Genomic DNA, 24,538 nt, shown 5'->3' with positions numbered 1-24,538 from the left:
TGTGTGTATAGAAAGATAAGTAGCTTTTTGAAAGGACTTTTTAAAAAAAATTTTTAGATTAATATGAGGGTATAGATGATGAGGTGATATTATTTGTATTTGTTGGGTAGAGTCCAAGTTGTAGCTGAGCTCCTCACCCAGGAGGTGTGCATAGACTTTTACATTGTACTATTAGGTGAGAGCACCCCAGTTCCCTTCCCTCCTCCCATATTCCACTCCCCTTCTCCCCCTCCCTCCCACTTGAGTTTAATTGTGTTTTTCTCTTGCGGGTGTGTATTTGTTCATCTACTGGTTTCACATTAATATTGAGTACATTGGATACTTGCTTTTCCATTCTTGTGATACTTCACTAAGTAGAATGTTCTCCAACTTTGTTCAGGTATATACAGAAGATGTAAAGTCTCCATATTTTTTATAGCTGTCAATAGTATTCTGCAGTATATGTATACTATAGTTTATTAAAACATTCATGGCTTGATGGGCACTTGGATTGATTCCACATTTTGGCAATTGTGAGTTGAGCTGTGATAAACATTCTAGTGTATATGCTGAAAGAACATTTTAAAAATTTCCTCTTAGGTACTATATAAATATTTGCTCATATCTCAAGGGAAATAAAAAAATGGCTTTTGATTCGGTTTTCACTTGAAAAAAATTTTGTTTATATATATTTCTCTTTTACACTTATGGTTACTCTCTTAATATATGAGCACTTTACAAATAGTAAATATGTGCATATTTAAAACATAGCTAGATTCTGTGAAAGGATGATTTAACAATGAGAAAAATTACTTAATTCATGTGTTTATAAACTTTAAGACTAAAATGAGTGATTTGTGACATTAAATAATACCTCAAATACCCATACCTGTTATTGGTATAGAAAAGTATAGTTGAGCCTTTCATGTACTCTTGAGGTTAGGAACAATAAAAACTCAAGGTTTTGGGGTTTTGTTGTTGTTGTGTTGCTTTAAAGAAATTTAAATAATTCATTTATACAGGGTTTTGATGGCTTTAGTCAAGGCAGAGGGATGTTCTGTAAGTTATGATAGTCTGTTAATGCTCCTTATGTATTTTAAGACATTGGTTCATGATATTAACTGAAAAATTGTAGGCATTCTGTTTGGGTTCAATTTGATATAACATTTTGGATTAGTTTAAATGAAAGTCTAGCAGATTACTGATTCTTAAATTTATTACATGTGTTGAAATAATGTTGATGCCCATTGACAGGTACTGAGGTGGGATCACCAGGGGGAATGTAGCCTGCCTATTAAAGTTATGGATGACATCATCCTCACCATAATCATCATCATCACCATAATCTTTGTTGTCGTCATCATCATCATCATCATACCTTTTATTTGCTTAATGTTTCTGATGTCATTTTTAAGCAGTATTATAGTTGGAAGATGGAATGATAAAGAGGAAGACTATTTTGGTTGGTTTACCCTCTCAATTTTGCTGGTATCAAAGCAGCTGGTTAACTTCATTGATGAGGTTCTGAGGGACTGCTTCACACTAGCCAAAAGCACTAATCTGATTATAAACTCATGTGCCAATTTTAATTTTAATCTGCAATGAAAATTACAACAGCGAACAAAACTAGAATATTCATAGTGGTTGATCACTATTCCTCTCTCTGAAGGAAAATGGACCACAGAAGCCAGATTATTATTAGAAGTTTGCTTGTTAGCATGGAATGAAAACAAAGAAAATAGAATTATTGTAATAACTTGTATTATATCTGTTATATATAAAATTTTAATATTTTAATTTTAAGTTTCATAATATAGGGACTTTTTATTGTCTGTAGGGCCTTTTCCCAACATCCTGACTACATCTTATTCTTTTTTATTAATGAAAATCCCAGCATGCAAGTGAAATGATTTTGCCTAATGTCAATCATTTATTTAGTTGCTGGATCCAGGAATAGAACCTGCTGTTTGTTTTTCTTTCTTTGATTGATTGATCAATACTTTTGATTTCTGGTTATATTAATGTATGTATGATTTTTATCTGGTTGAATATTCACAACATTAAGCCAACATACATTTTTATTAATAATACATGAAGAAATATATTTACTGGTAATTGAATTAAATTATAATTAGTTGTAGATTTGAAAGATATTTTTGAAGTTGTTTGGGGTTTTAATGGGAATAAGAATGTAGAAGGGAAATTTCCAACTAGCCTTCAGAGGGTTTTTCACTCTCTTCCCCTGGAGGGATAGAGGTCTCAAGCGTGAGGATGTGACACAATTAAATGTGGATTTATTCCATGAAAAATTGTATATTGCTGGTATATTTTGCCCAATAACTTGTTAAGCAGAATTATTTTACAATTGCCTTTTTAAAACAGCTTTTTCTTTTAAAATGTTGTACAGTTTGCTCTTGGTAGTTTAGGGTATATAGATGAGAGAGTATACAATGTAAATAAGTTTGTGTATTTGAAAAACCTAATCAGTCCAAAGATCAAGAGAAATTTATTTATTTATCTACAGAATGTATTTCTACAAAAATTAATTTAAAATGAAGGTTTATCTGCTTGTGGAGTGTGTGTATCCTACCATGGTGTTGGCAGGACACTGTTGTGTCAGAAGCACGTTGGCCTTGTTAGAATACTGGCTCGGCCCCTTGAGTTTGGAAGGTTCCTTCCTACCTACTGCCACAACTGTGCTTGATATTTTCTAATATAGTAAGTTCATAGAAATGAACTCAGATTGTGAGTTACTTACGGTGATGACCATAACCATCTTGGTTTCTCTGTGCTTCTCTTTTCTCATCTGCAATCTCTATTATTATGAAGCTAGCAATCCTACTCATTCAAAGTTGTTAAGGGGCTTAAATGAGATTGTTCATGTTTAAAGACTTTGCAAACTATGCATGTAGTTTTAATCAAATTTTAATGGCCTTTAAAATAACTACTATTTCGTCTTGAAAGTTTGCATTATAAAAGCATGGGAATACTGAAGGGACAATGAGAGCAACAGACAACAACTATACTAATAGTTTTAACTTAGTACATTTCTAACCTAAATTTAGAATACAATAACATTTCATAGTTAAGTACAGAAAAAAATTGGTAATTTTGTGAGTTTTAGAACATTGTAAGTCAACCAGTCTATGTCTGAGATTAGATAGTTTTTTAAATTGAGTTTACATTTGGTATTTTTATTAGTCTGGTTATATAGGGGAAAGAATCAATTCAGGTTTCTACACACTGCAGTGGGCAAAAACTCACTTGATTCATGATGGCAATTGTAATGATACTTCTTAATTGCAAAAGAAATTTCTTCTCCTTAATTCTACTGCTGACCACTAAAAATATTTAAAGGGTTATAAATGTTAACAGTAAACTGTCTCAAAAAATAAATTGAGAAAACAATATGATTTATGGTATGAATTTAACCAAAAAAGTGAAAGATCTGTATATTGAAAACAAAGAAAAAAAACACTGATGAAAGATATTGAAAAAGACACAAATAATGGAAAGATACATATTCATAGATTAGAAGAAATAATGTTGTTAAAATGTACATTACTACCCACATCATCCCACAAATTCAATGGAACCAGTATTAAAATTCCAATGACATTTTTTACAGATAGAAAAAAAATCCCAAATTTACGTAAGACCATAAAAGCCCCTGAAAAGCCAAAATAATCTTGAGTAAAAAGAACAAAGCTGGAGGCATCATGCAACTTGAATTCAATCTATTATACTACAAAGCTGTAATAATCAAAACGGTGTGTATTGGAATGAAAACTGACACATAGACCAAGGAAACAGAATAGAGAGCCCAGAAATAAATCCATGATGCATTTGCAGTCAGTTGATTTTCTACTAAGATGTCAAGAATATACAAGGGGAAATATAGTCTCTTCAATAAATGGTACTGGGACAACTGGGTATCCACATGCAGAGGAGTGAAATCAAACACACTATGTCTTACACGCTATGTTTTTAATAAAATCCATTCAAAATGGATTAAAGACTTAACTGGAAGACTGGAAGCTGTAAAACCATTAGAAGAAATTTCTTTTTCTTAATTCTACTACTAATTCTAACATAGGGAACTCATGGAGACAGAGAGGAGAATGATGGTTACCAGAAGCTAGGAAGGGTAGTAGTATGTGGGGGACAACTCCTTGACATCAGTTAAGCAAAAATTTTTATTGGATATAACCTCAAAAGGATCACCACAAATGCAAATGTAGACAAATGAAATTGTACCAAACTAAAAAGTTACTGTCCAGAATGGGAAAAAAAATCAATAGAACGAAGAGACCACCCACATAATGAAAAAACATATTGTAACCCAGACCTCTGCTAAGGAGTTAATATCCAAAATAGTAAATAAGAAACTCATGCCACCCAGTAGGAAGAACACAAATAAGCTGAAGAAAACAAATGGGCAAGAACCTGAGTAGAATTTACCAAAAGAATTCATGCAAATAGGCAAAATATACATGAAAAAATGTTCAACATCACTCACTAATCATCAGGGAAATGTGAATTAAAGCCATAATGAGATAGTCACATTACCTCACACCTGTTACAATGACTATGATCAAGGAGCCAAATGAGAACACATGTTGGTGAAGATGTGGCGACACGGAAGCCCTTGTGTGCCGTTGTTGTGAATGTAACTGGTACAGCCATTATAGAAAACAGCATGGAAATTCCTTATGAAACAAAAAAATAGAACCATCATATGACTTTGCAGTCTCACTTCTAGGCATATGTTCAAAGGAAATGAAATAAATATCTCGAAGCACTATGTGTATCCCCATGTTCATCACAGCATTATTCACAGTAGCCAAGTCTTGGAAACGGCTTGAATGTCCACCCATGGAATGGATAATCCGTTGTCATATATGCACACAATGGAACACTATTCAGCCTTAAACTAGAAGGGAATCCTATGGTGTGTGAAAACATGAATAAATCTGCAGACCATAATGCTGAGTGAAATAAGGCAGGTACGGATAAATGCTATACGACCTCACTTACATGTGGACTCCACACAAAGTTGAATTCACAGAAGCAGAGTAGAATGGCAGTTGCTGGGGCTTGTGAGATGGGAGAAATGGGGAGCGATTGTCAGAGTACAAAGTTTATTTATGTAAGATAGATAAGTTCTGGAGATCTAATGTACAAAGTGGTCCCTTTTACTACCATATTGTATACTTGAAATTTGCTAAGAGAACAGATCTTAAATGTTCTCACTAACCTTTAAAAAGTGGCTCCTATGTGAAGTAATGGGTATGTTAGTTAGCTATCATTTTACTTGGTTGTAGTAATCATTTCACAGTGTATTTGTATGTTAGAACATCATATTGTATAACTTAAATATAAACAAATTTAAATTTCCAATTGTACCTGAATAACAAGAGGAATTTGGCCATGAAAATAAAAGGAAAAAAGAAACTCCACTTGGACTTTCTTTTTCAATAAACACTCATATTTGTTACTATATATATAATTGCACTGAGTGTGGTCTATTTTAGGAAGAGGTAGTCATTTTTCTCTCTTTCTCCTTTCAGTGTCAACTATGTGTTAATATGTATATGAGGAATACATGCCATGTTGTTAAAATCCCCAGCAATTGTTACTACATCTATATATGAACTCATCACTCCAACCTAGTGGTCCCATGACTAAAAAGGGATATTTTGATGTAATTGCTCTTGAGCTGCTTCATTATTTATTAATAATTGCTTTAAACTGCCATTAGTTCTTCTCTTAGTGGTATTTGTAGACTCTGTGCACAATAAAAATGGGAAACATTGAAATAAATTTGAGGTTGAAACTCAAGTAGTTCTCAAATTAAGAAGCCCCAGTGCAGCATGGGCATGTTGATAAACTTTTCTGTAGCATTTGCAGTAGCATTCTAAGACTCCTTTTCATAGCCTTTTTTTTCTCTGAAGAGGCAATTCAAATCTTTGCCCTGCTATGAAATGAATTTCCATTGATTTTTGTCCATCAAAAATAATCATTCATAGGTCTTTAGAAACAGAGTGGTGGACAGGATGGTAAGAATAATTTATTTGTTAAAAAATGTTAATGTCAATTTTTAAACCTGGAGAATGATATTGTATGGCTAAATTTGGGATACTTAGAATGCAGGTAAGCCCAGAAAAATCACAAGGTGCTGAGGTGGTTGATGGTTTTAGTGGGTTCTATGTCTCATTGTGTGGGTGAGAGTTATAATAATGACTATTATAATCCTATGAGCTAACTCATGGTGTTAGTACATGCTAAGAACATACACGATGGAATTGGAAGCTCGTTTTTCTTGGTTCAAAGTTTATTCTTTTAACTACTACATTTTATTTTTCTAATTTTGATGATTCCTATAGGAGGCCTTATGGAGAGACTGCTTAATACATATTGGAATTAAATTTTCAATTCTGAAATGTTAATAATTACCAAAAATAAAATAACATTAATTTGCATTGGATGGTTTTCTTGATTTTCTGATCAGTATCAGGACTGGGTTTTATAGTAATAATTTTGGGAACTCAGAAGTCTCTCTGAACATTATGTAATCCTTGAGGTGAAAATAGAAGGCAAGAATGCTGATTTTACAAATTGGAAAACAGAAATGCAAATGGAGAAAATGACCTTTCTTAAAATCACTACGAAGCTAGTTACTTAAGGAACTAAAAATGTCATCTTACATAATTCCTTTTTTCTGGTAGTGCCCTTATGAGCAGTTGTTTGTGACTGGAGACTAAGCATGGATAGAGGGTGCCATGTTCGGGAGACAGTGCAATGTGGTGGAAAGAACAGTGGCTCAGAAAGTGTCATCCTCATTAGACCTCTAACTTGCTGGTGTCTTCGGGTAAACATGGAATTGTTCTATGTTTATTATTTTCTTATTTTAAATAAAGAAGTAGTAATTGTTGCTGCTGTCAAGTTTCCAGGGTTTTGTGAAAACAAAACAGAATGTGGGTTCAAAGAAGAAAAAAAATGTTATTATACAACTGTGAAGCACAAAATTGTACAGTATCTTATGTGCAGCATTATGCTGTGTTTCCCTGAAAATAAGATACTGTCTTATATTTATTTTTTTCTCAAGAAGACACAGTAGGGCTTATTTTCAGGGGATGTCTTATTTTTATTAAGTATAATACAACAATCTACATTTATTCAAATACAGTTAAGTCATCTTCTTCTGGAACATTGTCATAACTCTCCAGACCCGGAATTCCATCCTGAATTTCTTGCGACTCCATTTCCTTTAGAACCATTGGCCCCAGTCTTTCATGTCAAGCAATAGAGCTCTCATTAAATGAGCAGCTCTTATCCATGTAACCTGCTCAGAGTGCATTGGTGACAACACTGTCAGTGATTTTTTCCCATGAATTCTTCACCCAAGTCACGACTTCTTACAGGCTAGGCTTCACAAAGTGTCCACCCTGATTTCTTGTCATTCTATTTTCAATGTAGTCATTATTTTCCATATGCAAATGGTCTTTGAATGGCATGTTTATTGCAATATCAAGAGTCTGCAGACAGGCAGTCATTCCTGCGGGAATCGTTTGATCTATTTTTCTCTCTGTAAGGAAGTTCTTCATGTCTTCAGCAGGGTGAGTGCTGGCTGAATCCCAGGCTAGCAGACCTCTTTGGCCACCTCGCAAAACAAGTGGCAGCATTAAATCAAGCCACTTCCTTATAACTGCTTGTGTGCATCAGGCTTTTTGTGTTTCAAGAACAGAAATGCCCAAAACACGTTCAATCTTATCTTTCTTGCCCTTTGTGATGCTCAGAGGTGTAGCTTTCTTTCCATCCAGACAAATGGCCAAAATACAGGTAACGTGAACTTTCGTGACCAGTGGAGGGAACGTAGATTGAGGAGGCACCCCTCTGTTCAATTGTTGTTTGGGCTCCTTGGCCCATAAACACTACAAGTTCACCCACAGCAATCATGTTGCAAGGTTGGTATTTAGAAAAGTTGATGCCATCAACAAAGGACTTGAATGCAAGTGCTCGCTTAATAACTTCTGCATCTTCCAACTGAGACAGTGTTGTTGATTTTCTTAGAGACAGTTCATATTGCTGAAGGAAGCCATCCAGCCAGTGTTGTGATGCTTTGAATTCTGGGGCTATTTCGAACTGTGGTGCCATTGCAAGGGCAAATGCCTGAATCTCAGCCCTGCACACAACCAAAGCCTTTGCTCTCCTGTCAGCAATCCATTCACAGATTATGTTTTCTAGCTCAGGAAATAAAGGTTGCCGACCTGAACCACACTTGGCTTCTTAGCATTGCCTCTGTCCACATGTAGACTGAGGTTATCGTGTTCTGCCCGCCATTTTTGGACCATTCGGATATCTAACTTCTTCTCTCTGCAGAAAGTCATAAGATTCATGCCCTGGGAGTCCTCGACAGTTCCTTTCTTGTACTCAACAGAATAGCTCTTTCTTTTTGCACTCATCTTGTCTGTGGGTACAGATACTCAGGAAAATCAGAGATAGGCCAGCAAAGCTGATGTGTAAGGGCTGAATTATTTACTGTATTTAGGATCCAGCAAGCACTGGGTCCAGTCTGCACAGTGGAGCTGGGATGATCTCTCTGGGCTCAGTAGGAGACTGCTTGCTGAAGCTTTTCCCCTATCCCTGGTGTTTAGGGGGTGATGGTGAGAGAGGCCCCCAGACTGTTGTTGGTCAGTGCTGCAGCTGGTAGCCGCAGCTTTACTGGTGTTTCTGTGGGGTGAGAGAGGCTCACAGACTGTTGCTGGACTGGTGCTGGGTAAAATAGCAGCCACGGCTTTCCTTCTTCCCCCTGGGGACACACAATATGGTAAAAAAGCTGAGTTTCCTGCTCCTCATTTCATAAGCAGACTTTCACTGTGGAGACCTCTAGTCTCTATGTCTCCATCTCCACTTGAAGCCTTAGTGTGCATAGGATGGCTGGAACCTGACAGGAGGAGCCAACCTTGTTGGTGGGGCTGGCGCTAGTGATGCATGAACTCCTTTCCCCTAGCCGTTTCCACGTGCACAATAGGATGCCTACAACTGCGGTTATCACCCGAGCACCTGGGCAGGTGTGAATGGCTCAGAGAAAGGAGCTGTGGCAGATAAAAGGTATTCCAGTCTTCCTTACCACTCAGCACCGAAATGTGGCTATGCAGCGTATCTTCATAGTCACACACATCACTAGGTCTTATTATCAGGGTAGGGCTTATATTTAACAAATGCATAGAAATCCTGCTAGGGCTTATTTTTTGTGTAGGTCTTATTTTCAGGGAAACACAGTATGTGTGTGTGTGTTTGCACCAGTTAAGCTTCTGGGTAGTAACTACTTGCTCCTGCTGTGGTTTAGGTTCAGTGTTTCTGAGGTCCATCCTTTCATCCTCCTCTCATGCCTATGATTCCCATGACTTACTCAGTATTCCTATGATTTTAGATACCCCATTGTGATGATTTCTAAATCTAGTTGTCAACTTGGACCTTTCTCATGAAATCAAATCTGAAATGCCAGCATCTTACTTCCATGTGCCTATCCCATAGCTCTTAAATCACTATTTCCAAGACTGACATCCCAAATGGCGCCATGATGCTCCTACTGCATTTCCTTCCATTTAGGATCTCTAGATGGGAACTTCGGATTTAATGGGATTCATATTTTCCCCTTTCTTTTGCTTTTGGCATGTGGCTCATCAATGACCAACTTCTTTAGATTCTTCTTTCTAAACAGCCCCTGAATCCTACCCCTCCTGTTTATTTCAGTGTTATTTACAGAGTTCAGGCCCTAATCAAGTCCTTCCATCAGATATGATAAATTCTCAAAATATGTTTGTAAGGGGACAATAAGTTTAAATATTAGAATAAGGTCAAGCTCAGTGGCAGATGGGGTTTTGTTGACAGGGAACTGAAAATCATGGTACGATTGTGACTTACACTTCTTGTAGGCATGTACTCTGTCACATGCACGTTCTGGGCCCCTGGGCTGGGAGAGCCAGTTGAGGAGGCCATCCCAAGGCCAGGCTTCCTCCCTCCTGGGGACTTCCACACTGTTCCTCATTCCATCCCAGGTGGGAAACTCACTCAAGGCCTGGTTTTTAAATACTTGTGCAATGAACTTGGTTAATCAGGATGGGAAAAAAGAAACCTGATGGGGCTTTTGGTGGCCATGTTCATGCTGCAGGATCCCTTCTTCTTTCAAGTCACCCTCCCACCACTGAGGGAGCAAAACAGGAAGTTATGGACTGGAAGGAGAAATTGGACTGTTGGGGATTGTGACACTGTGCACATGAGTAACCCTCAAGTATAAGCTGGATGGAGGCCTCACAGCACCCCAGCACCCCCGGTGAGGCGGACACTGGCCCTGCTTGTCTGGTCTCCTGAAGGACTTCTTTCAGCATTTCCGAGCACATCACCCCTTGGTGTTCTCTTGGCTCTCATGGATATGCCTGGAAAGCAGTGCAGTGACTGGTAGCTCTGTGTGACCATCTGTAGTCCACACAGAAAGAATCAAATCCTTTTGGGAAAGTAGGATGTTAAAATATGGTCTTTAATATATGTAAAATACAACATAAAAGTAAATGATTACCCAAGTTGCTGAACTTTTCAAGTGTTCTCTGTTTCCATTTTTTTCTCTTTCTTCAAATAACCTTCCACACAGCCATGAGCAAAGTTTTCTAAATGCATATTGATTACTTTTTTTAATGGTTACCTTCACCTGCAGTTACCTTCACCGTGTTTTCAATCCTGGTGACCTACATTTTAATGAAACCCAAATGTATCATTAAGTTCTTCTGCCTTTCACTTTAAGACCAATCTTTACGTGCCTTTTCATCTAAAGGTAAAACAACATTAAAAAACAAATAAAAATAATACATACTCTTAACTCTTTCCATAAGCTGGACTCCAAAAACAATCAAATAATAATACAGGGATTTAATGGAGGTTTTTCTATGCATACCAGACAACAAAACTGCCTAAAAATCCTCTTTGAGCATCTTTCCCCCCAAGGTTCCACCTCATAAGGCAGCTACTACAGATTTCTAAATTTCCTTTCTCTTGCTGTAAGAGTTCAAGCTCTCTGGGCCATATCCTTGGATGCCTCTGTGGGTCTGATCCTTTGTGTATTCAATGTAGTTCTTTCTCTATTTTTCTCATTTGCATCCCCATCTATCATCCTGCTCAGCAAGACAAAGGATGCTGCTTAAGCTTTACCTGCTGGAAAAGAGGAGAAGCATAATAAATATTTATAATTTAATTTTAATTTGCTTTTATCTATCAAATTAAAATAAAGTAATGAAGTTTGTGAATGATTTAGTTCTATTTAATTTTTAGTGAATTAAAAGTTAACAGTAGATGAAATCATTCTCATGGAATTACATTTTGTGTGCTTCTTGAAGGAAGCAGACAGTTTTTGGAGCTAAGAGGAATTACACAGAATCCCTTCCACAGCCCGTCTGATCCTTGATAAAGCCATGGGAGGCACTGTTGTGTTGACCTTGGCAAAAGCTGCCAATTATTGTTATGCTTTTGCGTTGTGAATGTTGAGTGGGAATATATGGAAGTTTCTTTTTGGCAACAAGAAAATTTCTTTTTTCTAAAAGTTGAACACCTGTGTTGAGCCTGAGTTCCTTGTTCTGGATGGGTCTCCATTCCTGAACCAGATACCAAGGCAGGGATGGGTGATGCTCTGATTGGTCAGATCTGTGTCACATGATGGAGTCTAACAGAGAGAAAGTCATGGGGTAAAAATGGGGATTGGTAAATATGAGTTTGTTTGTTTTTTTAAACCAAGAAAGTAAATTAATAACATACTAGAAACAGCAGGTGTCCGTTATGTTGGCCTCCAAGGTTCCAGCCTTTCCAATCCAAGATTCCTATCCTACTTATCCTGCTGTGGCTGAGAGTCACACATTTCAGCTGCGTTATGCCCTTTCCTGCCCCTCTGCTTTTTCGCAAGCTGCTCCTATGACTGGAATATTCTTCTCTTCTTTCTCTACCTGGTGAACTCCTGATCAAATGGCATCTGTTTATGAGCCTTCCCCGCAGATGCCATTGGCTGCTTTTCCCTCTGCTCCGTTCACACTTCGTACCTACCTCTGCAACAACACATCTTCCATTGGATTGGATTGTCTTTTCTACCACCACGTGGGTGTCTCAAGGGCTTTTCCATGGCTTTGTATTCCCCGTGACGGACACAGACCAGGTGATTATACAGAGGGTGCCGAAAATGTGTACACTTTAAAAAAGGAAAAAACTGTATTGAAATTATAATAATCAAGTCACATTTGACTTCTGCAATTACAAGAGATATAAGATGCAAAATGCAAGATAACAAACATTATCGGTATATATTTAACATCACAATTTTAACGCCCTCTGTATTTTTTTGCCAAACGTACATATTTAGTAGGCTGTAAGAGGAGCCATGAATATTTATAACATGAGAGACATGATCTTTGAGCTAATTCATAGGTCCGATGTTCAGAAAATGGCAGCATTATCATGATCCAAGGGTGACATTTTCAGCCCTCTGATGTCAAAAAGGTGAAGCAGAAAACAAAAAATCTCTCACTGTGCATTCTCTGTAGAATAGTCAGAACCACTCCGTGCTGGTAGCCTCTTACCAGGAGGGAATGCTGGTCACTGGCTATGCGTTCTGCTACTCTCTCCTGTCCTTTCACGTTCCAGGCCCTTTCCTCTGCTCCACAGGTGATCAGGTCTGGCTTAGAGGCGAGGAGACCCAGGGAGCCCAGGTTTCTGTATGTCTCCAGCATCACATCCCCAGATTCCACCAATTGGGACACGCTCACAAATTTAGAGAAAATTCTGTGATCCCGTCCCTGCATGTTAACAGTCCCAGTTCCTGGATTCCGGGGTGTCCTGTCATCATAGATCTTCCACTAGCTGCAGGTCACACTAGGGCAGGAGCTTCAGCAGAGCCGCCCAGACCTCCAAGAGCAGTGAGTCCCGATAAAGCTATGAGGGCTGGTGCAGGAGACCCATCCTCTGGATTTTTATTTCCTAAATTTGGGCCTAGAAAGATGGGAAATTTGGGGTTAACTTTCTAATTGGTTTCACCAAGGTTGTGGTTCTCATTCAGGTTTCTGCTGCACCACTTTCCAGGGAGTGTTTGGAAATGGGTGGCCATGCTTGGATTATTGCAATGACTGAGGGCTGGGCGCCACTGGCATTCCTTGGGCTAAATATTTTGTCACACAAGGGACGGTGCTTCACAAGGAAGAATTGTTCTCTCCAAATTTTAATTCTCCCATTGAGAACATCTTACCCAAGCTGAAGCATAGAAAATAGGAGAATGATTTGGTCACTACACAAACTGCATTTCTCCTTCCCATCCACCTCTATGCGTACTGTGGATAGGAGACCCTTATGCCCAGTTAGCAGCTGGCTTGAATGATAGGGTTTTCGTGTCCACTAAATCCATCTCTATTCCTCTCTGTTTCCCCCATATCCTTTAGGGCCTGAGGTTGGAGTACAAAACCATATGAATGTGCAGAGTAAAAGTTTCTCCTCCCGCAGGCAAACTTCCCTTGACTAAACTTTCTCTGAGCCTGGGGAGGAGATGGGAACTAAGTTCTATGTATTTTTTTCCAACAAATGTGGTGAGATAATTTGATCTTAGTGCTTTATCCACTGCACAGAAGGCGGAGAGTGACTAATTTCAAAGATCTTTTAAAAAAATCTCTAGCAAGCCTTCTGGTTAAAGACACCAGCATGGAGTGTGGCACGTAGATTTAAATCCAGTTTCCTCTCGTGAGGTGTCAGGAAACTAAGTGGTCTAATGTGGTCGTGTAGCCGCTATTCTAGGAAGGGCTTATCTTTGTTCACTGTTGACACCAGGATGCCTGTGGTATCTAGAGCACAGGAAATGTGTAAGGACAAGACTTGGGAGCCTACTTCTTCAAATACGGTTCTTTAATTCTTTTGCCTCAAAGGGGACATTTTTGAAAAAAATATTCTGAAACACAAGTTGGATAATTCACGTGATTTCATGGTCCTATGTTAAATATAGCATAAGTCACATTGAAGGAGTTCAATGTGAAGGAGTTCATACCAGAGAGTATGAAACTTGGTATTTATTAGTTTTTCAGTGATGTTGCACGTAAAGGGGACTGTAGAGCCCCAAATTCCAGTCTATTCTTAGTGTATGTTTATTTCTCTTGTAGATACTCCCAGAAGCATCAAAGCATCTGCAGCGACAGCTGAACAGTTTTTTCAGAAGCTGAGAAATAAACATGAATTTACTATTTTGGTGACCCTGAAACAGACCCACTTAAATTCAGGAGTTATTCTCTCAATTCACCACTTGGATCGCAGGTAAGTGTGGCTGCTGGCATCTCCTGTTTCTTCATTTTATATGCTTAAAAGAACATATTAGAGAGAAATAAACAAAAGCCAGGTAGGACATGTACGAGACTGGTTTAGAATAGAATGATTTTGCTACATTCCACAAAATCAGACACCAGTGAACAGAAGGAGCTGTTTCTTTTTAGGTTGCTAAGAGCTCATAGAAGTCACCATTCTGAAAACAAATTTGTAAATTAGTACTAAATTTCTCAAGCGCTATCGCTCTCATTTGTTAATAGTTATCCATAAAAATGCTACATTCTAATTCTTTGTGAAATTTCCTGGGTTTACAGTTTAATAGCTTTATAATTTTTATCACTAGCAGATAATTTTTTACCCCATTATTTACAGTAGTTACAGCTGTATTCTTTGCAATGTGTTGAATAAAAATGCTGTCTACTATCGTTAACTTCTCTTGTATAGAGAACAGCGGTTCTCAACCTGTGGGTCGTGACCCACAGGAATTGTATTAAAGGGCCATGGCATTAGGAAGGTTGAGAACCACTGATATAGAAGCATGATAGGAGAATTGGGGGGAGCGAGGAGGAGGAGGAGGGAAGGGGAAGAAGAAAGTCATTCACGACCCATAGTATCAAAGAGCTTCAAGTGGTCCCTTCCTGAAAGAATAACCACAGTTCTGACCAGGAAAGTTTCTTTGTGTTCTTCGTGAGCCCCTGTTCTGCTGCTTACTGTCCGTGGTCTTTGGGCGAGTCACATAACCTCTCTGGGTCTCAGTTTCTTCATCTACAAATGGGACTCATGGTACCTACTTCATAGGTTGTTGTGAAGATTAAAGTGCTCATGTAAATAAAGAGCTTCACATACATAAAAGCTTTGATCCTGTTCAGCATGAGCATAAACCTCTCTTTATTTGGTTCCTCTTATCAGAGATGAGGCAGTCTGGGACTTCGCAGATCTTTACTACACACTAAAGGGCAAACAGCGTATGGATGTGGAGAATAAAACGTAACTCTCCCTAGGGACACTCCATCTGGCTTGCGCTCAGGGCTTGTGAGATCATCTATATCTCCAAGCGGTAACTTCCCAGGACCCCGGCTTGGGTTCTGTCCTTTCCAGGTTCTTACCTGTGTTTGAGGGGAGGCTGCCATCCTAATACTCATCTAGTAACCGGCTTGAGACCTTCTAGGAGAGACAGAAAAGGAGCTATCCTTTCTTCAGAGGTTCTGGGGGTTTTCTCATAGCACGTGTCTGGTCCCAGGGACAGGCCCCTTCTCAGGTGACTGAGATCAGGTGAGCTCCTTGTTGTAGCAGTGTGAGTGTCACCATGTCATTTGATCTTAATAACAAAAGATGGTTTCTTCACAGAGCCACCTGATTCCTACTTGGTAGGAAAATTTCCCCTTTATTTTATAAACTAGATTTTTTATTCCTGTAACTTTCTCCCACTGCCCTCTTGTAGAGACAAGGAACTCACCCAGTCTCTTCCAGATGACATTCTGTATGTACATATGTGATGGCCATGGCCACATCCTCCCTCGCTGTCCCAGAGTCCTTGACTCTGGACTAACCAGTGCTGAGTACTCCATCTGCTGCTTTTCAGGCTGATGGGTTAGCACTTCATTAGATCTGCTGCCCACATTTACATGAATGATGATGGTCCCGTTTACATTGGTCCCAAGACTAAATATACTAACTGTACACACTGATCAGCATCTGTAATCTTGTAATCTGCAAACTTTCCATCTAATTCTCATTAAAATCATGTGATATTATCTTAGCACCTTAAACACTGTAGAGACACGGACGCCTGAAATACAGTGGCTTGCTCCAGTTTCTTACACTTCATAGGAAGTAGGTTTACTGAGGTAATAGGTATAGCTTTCTATCGACTTATTTCATTTAAAATAATATTCGTTTTTTTCAACTGTTATAGCCATATATTTTCATTATCAAAAATCTAAAAACTGAAAGTTGTAAAGCAATAAGAAAATGCATCAAATCACATTACCAAAAGACTAGTACTGAAGCTCTGTCATGTTCTAATCCAGTCCTCTGGTCTGTGTGCACGGATATGCCATATTTTGTTTGATCAAACTCTTACTTGTGGATATTTAACTCATGTCCCATTTTGAGTTTAATAAATAACACCATGATGGACATATTTATACAGAAATCTTTTAATTCTTATGCTTTCTAGCTATACTTTTTAAATTTAAAATTAGTCATTCTGTAATTTCTTTTTATAAAATTCATTCTGTTTGTATCATCTATAAATTTGACAACATTTATCTAAACAAGACCCTACTTGAGATGCAGTGTATTTTTCCATGATGCTTTTCATCTGCTGAGTGAGCTGATGGTTACTAGACTTACCATGTGCTGGACACTGTGCTCCGTGCATTCCGGGTTATTAAGTCATTTGTCCCCAGTGTTCAGTCCTGGCAAAGAGAGTGCAGACTTGGAGATGGAAGTCAACATTCCAGTCATAGCTGTGCCACTTATTGGCTTTGTGACCTTGTGTGAAATATTTCACTCTTCTGTACCTCAAGATCCTCATCTGTAAATCTGCATAAAGCACTTAAAAATACTTGCTAATAAAAAAAAATCCACTAATGTCCCACAGTAATACAAAGTCAGTACTGTCATTTCCATGTTACAGATGAGAAAGCAAAGCTTTGGAGATCAGTTGTTTGTTAAAGGTTCCCAGGAGCAGGTGTGATTCCAGAGCCCTCCTGCTGAGGCTTCGGGCTCTCCCATGTCTCCTTGTATATGGGGGACTGCAAGAGGAGGTTCAATTCTCCCCCCTCTTTTTTTTTTTTTACAGCGTTGCTTTGCTAGTGAATGCCAGAACCAGCACCCAAGCCCACCTCTTCTGTTTATTGATTCTGGTATTTTTATCAGTGCCCTGTGATGCCCCCTCACCTCCTCTCACCCTGACAGACAGACCTTGTGTCTTGGCTTGTATTGTTTTTGTTTTCCTGTTATTGTTGCTGAAAGTATCATTCTATAGTTATCTTGCCTTTTCTCGCCCATCTCTTTAGTTTTATTCTATGAATTTTCCTTAACGTTTAGTTTATTACTTTTCTGCTTTCTTTCACAAAAAATTGAAGGTTATTTGTACAGATACCTATGGGACAATAAGATAAAATAAAATGAAATATGCAAGTAAGGACAGAGAAAAAAATAGAAATCTGGTTACGTAATCAAGAGAATGCAACTGTTCTTGGTGCTGAGCCTAGAGACGTGGCTCAGTTCTCATTCTCCTGTGGCTTTTTATGGCCAAAGAGAGTGAGTGTCCTTAGAGAACCGGTTCCGTGGGCTTTGTGTTGGCTGGCGACATCAGGCCACAATGCACTTCAGAAAGCCAAGTCTGCAGTGATGCTGGTGACATACATCTAGGTGTGAAGGTCTTCAACTGTACTGCACTTTGGAGGCACGGGCTTGGTGATGTGCAGGGCAGTCCTATACAACCAAGTTTTCTTGCTCCATATGCCATTAGCACCTCCTGTATGCAACCCGTGTAATGACCTCGCCCTTCAGGCCACATTCCTTAGAAACTGCTTTTCCCCCTGTAGCTCAGTTAATTCTAACTGGCAGGGATCAGGTGCAGGCCTAGCCCTCCATTAGGTTATTCTAGTCATATAGTAAGAGCGCTTTTCCAAGCCTGCTGAAGGATGCGCATTCTTTAGCTTTTTTGGGGATAGGTAGGGTGGGGTGGGGTAGTGGTTCTTCCTCTGCACACACGTTCCTGCCTGCCTGATAGAAAGCACAAGAGCAAGAGCTCTCTCCCTCTCTCTCTGCGGACTCGGGCTGTCTGAGTTAGACCTCAGAGTGTCTGCAACAGAATAAACACTAAGTAAACGTTAACATTGTTATTGGCCATGGTGGGAGACTGCTTCTCTCTTCCTTGTACCAGCTCCTGACTCCAGTCTTATCTCCACGTGGGCTGACTGCACTGAGCACCTGGCCATGCAGCCTGCTCTGAAGCCTAATTACACAGGGGAAGGATAGGACATGGGACTGGGAGTGGACCCTTCAGCAGGGTACAGGCGCCAGGCGTGTGGCCAGTCTGCTGAGTGTCTCTGTGTCACCCTTTTCCTTTTTCTCTGCTTGTCCCAGTCCTGCTCATACTTCAGAACTCCACTCGCATCTTCATGAAGCTTTCACTGGTCTTTCCGGTTTATGTTAATTTTTTTCTTTGTTAGCTTCTAATGCATTTTAAAAATTTGTGTCACACCTTTTGGTATGCTAACATATAATGTCTTTACTGCTGTTTAACTGTTTTGTGAATACATCTATATGTTAATGATATAACAGTAAAAATGGAGTCATTGGAAACCTCATCTACTGAATTTGATTATAATTGTAGCAAATAAATATTGTATTTTTTTTGTTTGTTTTTGAGACAGAATTTTACTTTGTCATCTTTGGTAGAATGCTGTGACATCATAGCTCACAGCAACCTCAAACTCCTGAGCTCAAGCAATTCTCTTGCTTCAGCCTCCTGAGTAGCTGGGAGGGACTACAGGCACCCACTACAACCCAGCTATTTTTTAGAGATGGGGTCTCGCTTTTGTTCAGGCTGGTTTTGAACTCATGAGCTTAAGTATCCACCTGCCTCAGCCTCCCAGAGTGTTAGGATTGCAGGTGTGAGCCACCACACCCGGTCACAAATACATATTGTTAAAATTTAAAGTTTTAAATTTTATTTTTATTTATTTATTTGAGACAGAATCTCACTTCGTCACACTTGGTAGAGTGCAATGTTGTCATCATAGCTCATAGCAACCTCACACTCCTGGGCTTAAACAATCCTCTTGCCTCAGCCTCCCAAGTAACAGGGACTACATACACCTGCCATGGCACCCAGCAAGTTTTTTCTCTTTTTATGAGCGACATGGTCTCTCTCTTGCTCATGCTGGTCTTGTCTCCTGAGCTCAAGGGATCCACATGCCTTGGCCTCCCACAGTGCTAAGATGATAGGTGTGAACTGCTATGCCCTGCCAACTTTTTATATTTTAAGTTGTAACTTTTTTGGGAATTGGTAATATAGCCTACGTTTCAAAATTTAAAAGGCATAACAGGATTTAGAGAAGAAAAACCTACTTCCATCTCTGCTCTGGGATCCTCACTTTCTATCACTGGGGCAGGAGGGGGCATAACCACTGTTATCAGTCAGGCGTTTTAAAAAGATGAAAAGTATAAAGAAGACGCTGTAGCTCCCCCAATCAGTGGTGTGCTGGCGTCAGCTTACTGGCTTACAAGAGTTGACACCTTGTCAACTAGTTGACTTCACTTTGGTAGCTTGAAGATTGGCCATGATGTGAGTAAATTATGTTATGGAAATTGGCAAATGCTACAAAATAGGGAGGTTAAAAATATACTTTTTTTCTCCCATGGGCCTTTATTTTTTTCATATTTTTCTTAAATGGACCAATGTCTTAGAATTATTTCTGTAGAGAATAGAGAGCCAATTGTTAGACATTTACCAGTATACCACGACCTGTTTTTCTGGCACCTAGAGATTACCACCATTAACACTCTGAAGTATAGCTTTCTAAAGGTTTTATCATGGGAACTTGTGTAAAATGTTTACATAGTTGACAACAATTGAGTTTTTCTGCTGTCCAGAACTGTACGTTGGACTTGTGCACTCCGTTACATCTGTCAAGCTGTCATACACAGTTAGATGCTAAATAAATATTTGGTGGATGATGAAATGAGTGAAAGATGAAGAGAAAGGTCATCATGGGTGCACCAGGGACCGTAAATGGCATCACAAAGTTTTCATCAGGCCGGGGCAATAGGGTTTGGAGAATGCTCAAATTGCTAATCTATCTTGAAATGTCATTAACTCTAGCCTAGGGAATTTACTAACTGGCAGCCAGCGCCTATAAACAGCTGTACGTCAAGTTCTTAGAGAATGAGGACATTGTAATGACCTCCGTGTGTAGCAACACCTCAGCCACTGTTTTCATGCTGGGTACCTAATCACACAGCGTAGTTGGTTTGGACGTCTGAGACTAATGGCAAGTTTGGATGCTAGGGTGTCTGAAGTGGGTGAAAGCACAACAGAAGTAAGAAAGACAGATTAGCACAGTGTCTCAGAATTGGTCTGGAAATATCCCTGCTTCTCTGCATCCCCAAAAGGGCTTTAGTTAGACCTTGTCACTGAAACCCAGCTTCAGACAAAGTGGCATAGTTAGGGTACCGATGGCACCTCATCAGGAGCTCCCTGGTGTGCCATGAGCAAGGGCTCATTCAGCCTCCCAGACTGAGGTGCTGGTTAAAGGATGTTCTGTAGGTGGGGGCCGATATTAAAAGTCAAACCACAAACTTCATGTGAGTGCAGGGTACAAAGATTGTGGATCCTTCTGCCATTCTGTAGATACTGACCATCATCAGCATTACTATGTGGCACTTGCTGGATAGAATTAAGATGCTCAGGCTGATTGAAGACGTTCTCTCCTCAGAGTTTTCTGACTATGTTTGAAAAGGAAAAAAATAGAGAATAGAGAAATACTTTGAAGATATACATTCACTTACCCATTTTTACATGAAACATAAAAGAGAAATATGAATACAGGCTCATTGAAAAGCAAAGGTGTATTTTTCATGGAACATAAAAGAGAAATTTCCCACAAGTTCTAAGAGGACTCTGTTCCCATCTGTGTTTTCAAATCTGTAGTTTCTTCAGGATAAATACAATTCTTCTGTAGATAAAATTCCATACTGTGGATTTGCTGCAGCTCCCTAGATGGTGTCCTTAAGTTTATATATTTTTTTTTATTTAAAATAATCTTGGGCTTTAGATATATAAATTCATTTTCATGGAATTATTAGAAAATTTCCTGATATCCAAGATTTATTTATGCTTCTAATTTGAATGCTTTGAAAATAGCTTACATGGAAATAATTTGTGGCAATAGCTTTGCAAATAGATACAGAACTGTCTTGTAATTTGCCATCATCTGCATTAATAAACTTGAGGTGAAATAAATGAGATTTTTTTCCTGCTCTCTTAATATTAATTATCCATTCTGGGTGAGTAAGAATATATTTATGGATGAGGTTGATAAAATGTATCTTCATGCTTGTGACTGCTTGTCATGTATCAAGCCATTTCTCTTTCTTGACGTTAGTAAGGAAAAATTAAAGTTGCTGGCCATATTTACTTGGCTTAATGGTTCTGAACTAAAAGATGACTTTGTTTATTATGGATAAAATTAACAGACTTGACATAATAGCTGCTACACTCTTTACGTTTTGATTGCATTTTACTTAATAAATAACATTAAGGATAATAGGAGTAATAAATTACATTTTCAAACTCCAAGTTCTATGTAATTAAAAAAAACTTAGATTTTTTTTCTCTGTAACTATTTCTATATCATTACTTATCTTTAACAAAAATCACATCTCTAATGAGTGTTTTAATACCTTCCGTATCATTAGGCAAATTGCACTATATATTCTAATGTGGCTAAGTGTGCATATATCATTACCTCGCGGGCATGGTCTGGTGCTCATCAAAGAACCTGAAGGGAAGTTAAGACTTAAGAAGCAAAGCAAACTTCTCATCATTCTTATATGTGCCAGATTTGTATATGTGAAGTGATGGACAGAAGTACACATTGAACAGAGGTTATCTCATGCAGCACAAAGCTCCCTTCCATGCTGAAGAATTGAGACCTTCTTTGACTTGCTTTCAGTAGTCCAGTGTTTTTGCAGGGCCAAAGAGTAAGTGGCTGCTGCTTCTGTAGCCCGTAGACTAACCTGCTCATACCCACTCCCGTCACAGCTGTGGGATTCAGACAAGCAGGGGTATTTCCAGACCATCATCTGGTTTTGACTATGTCCAGTTATCAGGCACTAAATACCTTTGGCCACCGGAGCCCTCCCACTGTGGCCATCTTGTAGCTTCTTTGCCCTGCTCTCTTCACTCCAGGTGGGCAGAGTGCCGGTCCGTGGCTGTTGCGTAGGTCGCTGTTATTCAGGAGCAAACCACCCATGTTTTAGGAAACCAACTTGGTGCTCCTGCTTGATATTTTCATACTACCCATTTCTGTTTTACCTTGTCATTTTTTTTTGACGGTAGTAAGATAAATTGTTCATTAGAAATAATTGGCCCATCTGGTGTTCAATGGGAAGCTTTCTACTTTTTTAAAAGTTCTTTTTTGGCATTAGAAATACAGGGTGTCCCAAAAATTGCCCCCAAAGTCAATTTTGGGAATTATAACTACATCTACCTTCATTACACAGTTTTGCAAAGTATTTATAAAATGTTCTCTACATGTTGGCAACTTCTTTGCAAAATTTTGTCGTGAATATTTCTAAGGATTTAAAATTTTTCTAAAAACTTTTTGTTCACTTGGGAATGGAGAGTTTGAGATTGGTGTTTGTTAATTTTTCTTTTGCTTTGCTAAGGACTTGTGACTTAGTTATATCTCTTTTTGCCATTTTTGAAAATATTGACATGTCAATTTTAGGGGCCTATAGTTCTTCCAAGTTGTAAGCCTGTCGTGACCCAATGACTTACTAATACCTTATTTCATATAAAAGTTGTTTATAAATGGAGATTTTTTTTTTCAGTCAATAGTCCAGAATGATTTGTTTTTGTAGAAAGAGTAAATCTGTCACCTGTGTAAATTCCTATCGTATAGAATGTTTTAGGCAGGAACATTTTATTGTTAGCTTTCCTTGTAAATGATGCCTTGTAATAAAATGCAACACCATTAGAAGATGTAACTTTTGTAACTTTCCCCAAAACTTAATTTTTTCTTAAAGAGGATATTTGTATTCTGAATGTGAGTCATGTGTTTGCTTGTTTTTACTTTATTTTTTTAAATTTCAGATTAATGTGAAAGTACATATGAGTAGGTTACATAGTTTGTATTTGTTAAGGTTGAAGTCTGAGTTGTAGCTGTGTCCTTCACCCAAGAAGTGTGCCACATACCCCTGTATTGTAGTAGTTAGATAGGAGCCCAATGAACCCCCTGTCCCCACCCCACTACTTTATTTGCAAAGCTATCCAACTGAGTTTTTCTCTAATGTGAGCCTGTATTTGTTAACCTACTAGTTTCAATTCAGTACTAAGTACACAGGATGGTTGTCTTTCAAATCCCATGATATATAGCTTAGGAGGATGTTCTCCAAATCCATCCAGGTTGTAGTGAAAGATGCAAAATCTCCATCTTTTTATGGTCCAACAGGATTCCATGGTGTACATATACTACAGTTTATTAATCCATTCACAAATTGATGTGCACTTGAATGTTTCCATATCTTTCTATAAACATTTGAATACAAATGTCTTTGTGGTAAAACGTCTCTTTTTCTTTTGAGTAGATACCTGGTAATGAGATTGCAGGTCAAAGGTAGGTCTACTTTAATTCTTTGAGGAACTGCTATGCTGTTTCCCATAGAGGATGTACTAGTTTGCAGTCCCACCAGCAGTGCGTGAGTGTTTCCTTCTCTTCACACCCTGACCAGCATCTGTTGCTTTGGGACCTTGTGATGTGGGCCATCACTGGAGATAGATGACATCTCAAGGTGGCTTCTGCAATTCTCTGATAATTAGGAACAATGAGCATTTTTTTTCATGTGTTTGTTGGCATTCTTCTTTCCTCATGAGAAAAGTTTCTGTTCATGACTAGTGCCCAGTTTTTAGTGGGGTTATTTGCTCTTTTCTTGTTGATTTGCTTGAGTTCTTTGTGGATTCTGCTAATTAGCCCTTTGTTGGATTCATAGCATGCAAATATCTGGTCCCATTTTGAAGGTTGTCTCTTTGCTTTGTTGATTGTATTCTTAGCTATCCAGAAACTTTTCAACTTGATCAAGTCTCATTTATTTTTGTTGCTGCTGTGATTGCCAGTGGGGCATCTTCACAAGTTTTTTCCCTAGGCCACTAAGGTTAAGCCCATACTCTCTTCTTGGGTTTTTATGGTTTCATGTTTAGATTGAAATCTTTTATCCATTGTGAGTTAATTTTTGTAAGTGGTGAGAGGTGCCAGTGTAGCTTCAGTCACCTACATGTGGCTAACCTGTTCTCACAGCACCATTTATTAAATCAGAATTCCTTTCCCCAGTGTATGCTTTTGTTTGCTTTGTCAAAGATTGGGTGGTGATCTGAGGCTCGTTTCATCTCTCGATTTGCTATTCTTTTGCATAGATATATTTCTCTGTTTTTAAGCCTATTATTTGCTTATTATTTTAATTAATTTCTTTTTTTTTTTTT

The 24,538-nt window shown here is 38.6% G+C and overlaps 1 protein-coding gene across 4 annotated transcripts in view; it reads left to right on the top strand.

The window, feature by feature from the left end:
• The window catches only part of NELL2 (neural EGFL like 2), a 346,450-nt gene that overhangs the window by 53,608 nt on the left and 268,304 nt on the right, over positions 1 to 24,538 (top strand). For all 4 annotated transcript variants that reach the window (XM_012807497.1, XM_003793552.2, XM_003793551.2 and 1 more), the window contains one exon: positions 14,160 to 14,310. In XM_012807497.1, coding sequence (XP_012662951.1) covers positions 14,160 to 14,310 — 151 coding nt within the window. The remainder of the gene's footprint in view (positions 1 to 14,159; positions 14,311 to 24,538) is intronic.

Source organism: Otolemur garnettii, unplaced genomic scaffold (genome assembly GCF_000181295.1).
Source record: "Otolemur garnettii isolate 467f Iridium unplaced genomic scaffold, OtoGar3 scaffold00070, whole genome shotgun sequence".
In the NCBI taxonomy this organism is placed as follows: domain Eukaryota; kingdom Metazoa; phylum Chordata; class Mammalia; order Primates; family Galagidae; genus Otolemur; species Otolemur garnettii.
The sequence above is the reverse complement of the archived record's forward strand: the minus strand, read 5'-3'. Positions and strand labels throughout refer to the sequence as shown.